A 7,823-nucleotide genomic window follows, 5' to 3' on the forward strand; every position below is an offset into this window, starting at 1 on the left:
AAGAGGACGACTAAAAAGGCCGTAGGTATGGAAGATGTCCACTTTATTTGACTAATTTAGATAACTGAAGCCTCATATTATCTTCAGATAGGCTTTTAAATACAGTACCAGTCGAAAGTTTGGACACACATTCTCGCGAATATGAAAGTGTGTCTAAACTTTTTGACGGGAACTGTACATCTATGCTAAAAACAAGGACTGTGGATTTTGCGGAGGAGATCTTATCATGCTCTATCTAAACAGGAGAAATAATTATAACAAGGCAAATCTGTCTCAGCATTCATAAGGGGCACTTTACAAAAACAGAAAACATTTGAACCTATCCTTTAACTTATCAGATTGACATCCAGTACTTTAAAATACAGGTATTAGAGGGTTTTATGTTTGTCTGCATCTTAGCTGAATAGCTTGTTTATGCTCAACTGTTTTGACTCTATTTGTTGTGGCTAGACATTACTGACCTGACCAGACATCCAGCAACAGAGTCAGCAGTGGGGACAGAGGGGGTCAAAATGAAGGGAGGAGACCAAACGGCTGCTGTGAAGGATTTAGTAGGGTGCTGGGAGTTCTGGCCTGTTGGAAAGTCAAACCACACACATACAAACACACAAATGGTACCATGTGAGATAGAAAACTGAGCAGTGTCCTTTTCTGTTTATAAACTGTAGCTTCAATCATGGTGACAGAGACCAGACCTCTGACTGTGAAACCATGTGCTGTCCCACACTGCCCTCCTGCCCAGAGCTGCAAAGTGAAGCCCCCCCCCCCTCCCCCCCAACACACACACACACACACACATACACACACCCTGGCTTTTATCTGTGCATCGGATCACCAGGCCACAAGTTAGACCGGCAGTTGCAGCTGAGGTTAAAACAGTGCCATATTCTGTTGAAGACATGCATGCTCACACGCATACACACAAACACACTCAAACTGCAGCTGCATCACATCTCATTTACTTCCGACAGGCCACTTTGGGCACTCAGCCAGCTCAGATTCAAGCCAGTACAACGTAAGTAACGGTGTGTGTGTGTGTGTGTGTATGTGTATCCTGGGCAGAGCCAGCAGTGACATTTCAGTGACAAACTCAATCCAAAAAGCTGTGAATCTCTCTTTGTAACATTGTTGTTTTCTTTGTAGTCTGGATCTTGTTCCTTGTGTCTGTTTTTTTCACTCTTCTCCCTTCCCACGGTAGATTTTGTCATTGACCTCCTTCTGTCTGTCTTTGATACAACTTCTATTTTTTTTAGTAACTGTCCTTTAAGACAATGAACATGAACATTATGACCGCAATATGTTCACACTTTGTTGGCTGAACATCCTCCATCCACACATTTTTCTTAAAACTAAGCTTTTGGAATGCTATGAATAAACCTTTTTTTTTTTTGCCATGAAAACATTTAATGTCTTTATCACATATTGAGCGATGTTACTAATGTTTTGGCTCAATTTGATTCCAGATAAGTCTAATGCCTTGTTAGAACTCTTTTCAACAAACACATAATCAATCACATAGGAGCATATGAAAATCCAGTCTAATTGACCATGTTTACAGTTTGGGTCCCTAAAATAGAGGCAGGTCATTTTCTGTAGTGGAGTTCTGAAACATGTCATCAATCCGAATCATGTTTATATATATAATTCTTCTTAAAGTACGGAAAGTGTCGATATGAAAACGGGATTGAGACTATACATTTATGATATCTGAAAAAGCAATCTCACTATGAGGTACAATTTAGAAGCTGATCTGGAGCTTTTCACCATATCATATCATAACATCATCAGCAGCAGATTTAATGTTTTCTCTGAGCACTTGAAGGACTTATCCATGTTATGGTAAAAGCTGGGGTATTTGTGGAAAAAACTGGAATGTATTTTTTCCCATAAGAATTGGGAAAACTCCGACTGTTGATGATTATATTTGTTTAGCCACTTTAGAGTGGATAGTGCTTAAGTGTGCGTATAGGTATTAGCATGAAAACACTGTCCAAACTCAACCTCATTTTTTCAGAACAACACCTCAACTTCGAGCACAGTGACAGCATCATTAGCCAAATCTGTTGGATCATTTTACAGATTCCAACGTTTTGCAGATATTGCAAACATCCATTTCTGTCCATCACATACATTGTGAAACCCACTGTATTTAACACAGATGCACACACTTATACAGATAAGTGTGCGTGTGTGCACACATTCCACAGACTACACTCCAACTCCCTCAAACTGTGAGGACAAGACTTCCAGGTCATTAACCTACACTGTGACAGAATATCAGTCTTATTCTGGAGAATCACTATTTGCCTCCCCCCCGGATGTTCCTGTCACTGAATATCAAAGGATTGTAGTCTTTTTGAAATATAATATGATATTTCCACTCCCATAAAGTTGTTCATAATTCTCTCTTATTGCCTAGTTTGTCTGTCACATCCTTTTGCCCTGGCTTTCTCTACTCCCTGTTGAATCTTTGCACTTTCAGCAACCTCTCTTTTAGTTATTTTACTTGGATATTCCTTCTTTTTAGAGGTACTTGAACTGAGGCGAAAAGCAATTTGTGCAAACATGTGTGTGTGTCTGTGTGTGTGTGTGTTGGGGGAGTATGGCTGTGATAAGGGACAGAGAACTAGAGTGCTTAGACATAGATGGATGATGTTTTTCTCACCCCAAGCCTAACTTCAAGATTACAATTTCTCATTCTGTTTTTTTAAAGCCTCTGAGCAACTTCTTTTTTCCCCCCTAATGTTTTGTGTCGCAAATAACATGTGGAATGTTTTGCCAGTAAATAAAACAATGTTTTGTTTCATATTAGCCTAATTCTTTCTCACATCAGTCAGTTGTTCTTGTACTGTATTGTCCCTTTGTTTCTCTGCCCTTTTAAAATGTGCAAAGTTTAAAAAGTTGGGTGAGGAATGAGATCAAGAAACACATTTTTTGTAGCCTGACTGTGAGCATAGAGAGCATATGTATTCAGTAAAAAATCAAATTACACTGAAGTCAATGTAAATCTTAATCTCTATAACCAAGCTAAATATTTATTTTATGTATTTTATTGATAACCTGATGGATAGGCAGTTTTTCCATGTGTACCATGTCATATCAACTGAGCATTTCTCCCAGTAATCCCCAACTTCTTCATTAAATGTACTCTTTTCCAATTTTAAAGTCAAACTGAAAACAAAAAAAACCCGATATTGTTGCTGCAGCTATTGTGCATATGTTTCCATTTTAAACCATTTTAGCAGAAAGAAGTGTATATGTTATGAACTTTTTTCCTTTAAAATTTTTGAGGGAACTATATAATGAATAAATTTGGACACTGAAATAAAATGAAAGAGTACACAGTTTTGTTCTAAGTGATTTTGGACCGAGCCATAAACTTTAAAGCCAAGATGACTGATATATGAAATGATTCCCATCAAACATTACTTTTCGAGTTTAACGGTGTGTTTGAACTACTTTTTGGAGCTCACACAATTTGCCATTGCAGATATACTATCATTTTATGCTTTTATTTTTTCCATTCCTACTTTCAAATTGCAGATTACTACTGTTCATTATTTCTCAACAAATGAAATTGCTTTAAACGTTCAACAATTGTGTTTGAGTGCATGTGTGTGAGAGAGAGAAATGATAATGACCCTAAGCATCAGGTGTCCCCCTCGGTGGCCTTATGAGCAACATCTGGAACCCGTCCCTTCATAGTGACATCACACAACCAGCCTAACCTTTGGCCCTGAACTGGCTAATTAGTATGTCCCTCCATAACTGCAGGATTCCTCTCTTTTTTCTTTCTCCAACTTTTTAATGCACCTCCCCCCTCTCCACCTGTTGTCCCATGTCATGGCCGAGGCTCTGACATGGAAAAACAGTCACTGAAAAGTGTTTCTGAACACTCACAGTTGTTTTATCATTTATAAAAATGTCTGATGACAACACAGACTTAATGCAGCTGGGAACATTCAAATATGCACTTTTGCTGATGAGATACTCTATATTCACTTTCTCTAATACAGACCACCAGCCTTTGCAATCATAAATGACAATATAAATGTATTCCTACAGCGTCTGTGTTTTATAGATGCACAGGGAAGACAAAAGGAGCTGTGCAAGTCTTTTTCATGAGCTATTTTAGTTCCTCTCCCTCACTCTCTCTGCTAGATCCATGTATCTCAGAGGTGACAAACTTTTCCACTAAGTGCTTTGATTTTCAGCCCACCCAGAAGATTAAGCTCCCCTCCTTGTTCTCTTTCCTCTCCCTCTGTCCCTTCACCTATCTTTTGCTTTTCCTCTTTCTGCTTGCTATTTGCAGTACTGTCTTTCTCTTTTCCTTGTAGTATCAATCATGTGACTTTAATATAAATAAATGTCTTTTCTTTCAGATTTGTATCAGGCAGTCTGTGCAACATATAACTTTTCTCCAACTGGATCTACAAGTGCATCTCCACATTAAGTGTGTTTCAGTATTGTGTCAATTCTAGTGGATACAATTTAGTGATGGTGCCCGTTTAGATGCACTGTGACACCGGAAGCAGAGGGGTTAAAGGTCAGTTCTCAGGAGGCACACCTCTCATCCTCGCACATGGTTCAGCTGTGCAGGCACACACACACACACACACACACACACACTTGCACCCTAGCAAGCAAGTGTGCTGCCTCAGACACATGTGCACAAAACATTTCAGTCACTCAAACAGACAGCACGTATTTCAGTCTCTCGATCTCACTCAAGTTGAACAATTTATAAAAAGGAAGTCAACAAAATGCATAGGATTATCAGCTGTGTTATCCTTGTGCATCCTAAACCTTTTTAACTTAATGCTGCTCCAGAGAGCTTGTTGTTTGGACTTGGCCCTGAGTGGACCAGTGCATGGAGCATCGGTGTGGAATGATGTGGAAGGCCAAACAAGGGATTGTGGGTGCCTGGTATCCATTACATCAGAGGGGACCAAGGCGCCAGTTTGCCATTTGAGACGTGACACCCCCCTGTCCTTGCACTTTATTCTGTTAACTGGCATGATGTGCTGAAAGTTACATGGAACCTGTGAGTGTGAAAAGGCTAAATACTGAGAGCTCTTATATTGTGATTATAATGTGGACAATGATATTTAAAATATATATTTCATTCATTCATGATTTATCTGATAATAATATATGTTCTACAATATTTTGATGACTTAATAACTCCCAAAAGTAACAAGTTATAGAAAAAAATATTAATTATTAAATAAGCAAATCTTTGACATATAATTTCTTGGTTATTTGAATAAATTATGCCAATAACACCAATAAAAAAAGTACAGATTTCTATTCTGAACTCTATCATATTTTTCCCCCAGACCTTAAAAAATATTTGTATGTGCTTTAGTTTATATGTAAATTGTCTTTAATCAAACAAGGACCAATCTATCAACCAATTGTTTTTACCAATTTCAAAAACAGCATTGGAAATTTACTATGACTCCCAAATGCATTGATTTGTTTTCTAACATGAGTTTTTAATCCACATTTGAATCCAAAAGTTAGACTCTTGAACCGCTATACGGCTATATGAGAATATAGATTGAGACTGTGTGATTCTGATTGTCAAAGTAAAGCTTTGACCCCCTTGAAATTCTTGGTCCATGGGGTCTTTAAGTAGGAAGAATTTCAGAAATCAACCCCTTTTATCTCCTCTATGTCACTGAGTCTCACTGAAGAACCGATATTTGATGAGTTAAATTGTGAGAGCTGAACCATGTACTCTACATTTTGCTGGAGCCCCATCTAGGGTCCCTTGGGGTCCTGGAACCCTTTGAGAACCAGTAAGTTAGATCGGCAGTGTCTCCTCCCAGCATGAGGTAACGCCCTCTCTGGTCATGAAGATAAAAAGTCTGTTCCTCTCTCTCCACGCACCGTTAACAGTCCATGAACACATCACCGAGGCCTGTGTTTGCCCACCCTGTCCATTCCTGTCCAGCCTGAGCTCCCTGCTCTCATGTTTTGAAAGCGTTCAGGGCGGAGACAGTTCACCATGTCCACCGGGTCTCTCAGCGATGTCGATGACGAGCTCCTGGACGGCATCCTCAAGTTTGGTTCATCCGGTAAGGACTCCAACGAGAGCACGGAGGAGAGCTCCAACTGCGAGGGCACTGCAAACGATGAACGGAGAGGCGCGCCGGGCAAGAAGAGGAAGACAGCGTCTCGGAAATCAGGATCCAAGGGTGGGGCACCGCAGGAGGGCAAGCAGGTGCAGAGGAATGCAGCCAACGCCCGGGAGAGAGCCAGGATGCGCGTCTTGTCCAAAGCCTTCTCCCGGCTGAAGACTTCTTTGCCCTGGGTACCCGCGGACACCAAGCTCTCCAAACTGGACACACTGCGCTTGGCGTCCAGCTACATTGCGCACCTCCGGCAGATTTTGTCCAACGACAAATATGAAAACGGATATATTCACCCTGTTAACCTGGTGAGAAACAGTGGAGGAGAAATTCAGCTGAAAGTTTGTTACAGATTTAAAATGTGAGAAAAAATATTGGATGCCATGAGTTTAAAATGGACAGGCCTGGATTTAGTAAATGCATGCGTTTGATTTTAATTGAACTCCCATGGCCTTTAGACTTACACTAGGGTTTTATCCTGGGATGCAGTTTCCTGCTAGGCCTCATGTACATGGTACGAGTACCAAGGTGACAGATGAGCTGGAGAGTCTTGTAAGGCAGGTTCATGAAGAGGGTAAACGCAGAAAAATCCTTCATATACACTGTTTTAGGCGACTGACATAAACCCATATAACGCATGCAGAAATGATTTAGGCCTGTATTTCAGATCATTTCTAACTAAAAGACCCTAGAAATTAAATTAGGAAAAAAGGGAATTCTGCAAAATAATGTCAATAAATAGTCCTTTCGAAAACTCACTATTAACCAAATCAGATATATTTTAATTTGAATAATAAGCTTATATGAATATTAAAGATCAGAATTTTGAAGCTGCATAGACAAATCTATTTTAAATACAGAACTTCCAATAAAAAGGCTGTAAATAATGCATTAGGTTGACATGATCTATAGTTTAGTGACAGAGTTTGTTGGACTTGTTTGTCTATTATTATATTAGCCTATGTATTTATGTTGTAACATCTGCATCTTGTCCTAACTGACTGTATTTTCCTCCTCAGACTTGGCCTTTCATGGTTGCAGGTAAGCCGGAGAACGAATTGAAGGAAATCCTGAGCACAACAAGGCTATGTGGAACAACGGCATCTTGATTCAAGCCAAATGGACAACTCTACGCCTTTTTAAATGAACTATGGTTTTTCCAAGAAGAACAAGAAGAAGAGGAGGAAGAGGAAGAAAGATTGTGACAGAAATTCACGTGTCATCTCTGCAGACTTTGAGTGGGAATACGGAGTCAGGGTCTCCTCTCTCCTTCATTCCCGTAAAAACCAAATTTTATTTAAATGCATTCTGTCAGTCATTTGTCTTTGCTGGTTCAAAGATAAACTGCGAGCTTTAAAATGCTTTTTTTTTTTTTTTTTATAATCCGCAAATGCATTTTTTTTACATACTGCAGGCCTGTTTTTTGCGGCTGCATTATGATGGATGGATGTGTCCACTGTCTCAAATGGTTGTACAGATTACATGTTATAAATATATATTTGTATCACTTTTACACCTTGTGTGCTGAATGTATTTTTCCTTCTTTCCTTTTTTTAAATCCTCCTGTGTTAGCCAATGCTTTAACCTGTATAACCTCTCTTATCACTCCACTCCTTCAGAAAAGCAGAACCTGAGCACCAACAAAGCGTCAGTTCAGATAAGTCTCTCTGTTGTTTCTAAAAGATA

The 7,823-nt window shown here is 39.5% G+C and overlaps 1 protein-coding gene across 1 annotated transcript; it reads left to right on the forward strand.

Annotated features, from left to right (window-relative positions):
- Positions 1–5,914: 5,914 nt before the first annotated feature.
- tcf21 (transcription factor 21) lies at positions 5,915–7,492 on the forward strand. The gene is made up of 2 exons (XM_053337049.1): positions 5,915–6,445; positions 7,157–7,492. The coding sequence occupies exons 1-2, from the start codon at positions 6,014–6,016 to the stop codon at positions 7,244–7,246; spliced, it is 522 nt and encodes a 173-aa protein (XP_053193024.1). The 5' UTR covers positions 5,915–6,013; the 3' UTR covers positions 7,247–7,492.
- The last annotated feature ends 331 nt before the right edge of the window (positions 7,493–7,823 follow it).

Source organism: Scomber japonicus, chromosome 17 (genome assembly GCF_027409825.1).
Source record: "Scomber japonicus isolate fScoJap1 chromosome 17, fScoJap1.pri, whole genome shotgun sequence".
Taxonomy (NCBI): domain Eukaryota; kingdom Metazoa; phylum Chordata; class Actinopteri; order Scombriformes; family Scombridae; genus Scomber; species Scomber japonicus.

Excerpts from the sequence above, each read along its gene's own strand:
- tcf21 (XM_053337049.1), top strand. The coding sequence starts at position 6,014 with ATGTCCACCGGGTCTCTCAGCGATGTCGATGACGAGCTCCTGGACGGC. Across the intron at positions 6,446-7,156 it reads ATATTCACCCTGTTAACCTG|ACTTGGCCTTTCATGGTTGC; the intron begins GTGAGAAACAGT and ends TTTCCTCCTCAG.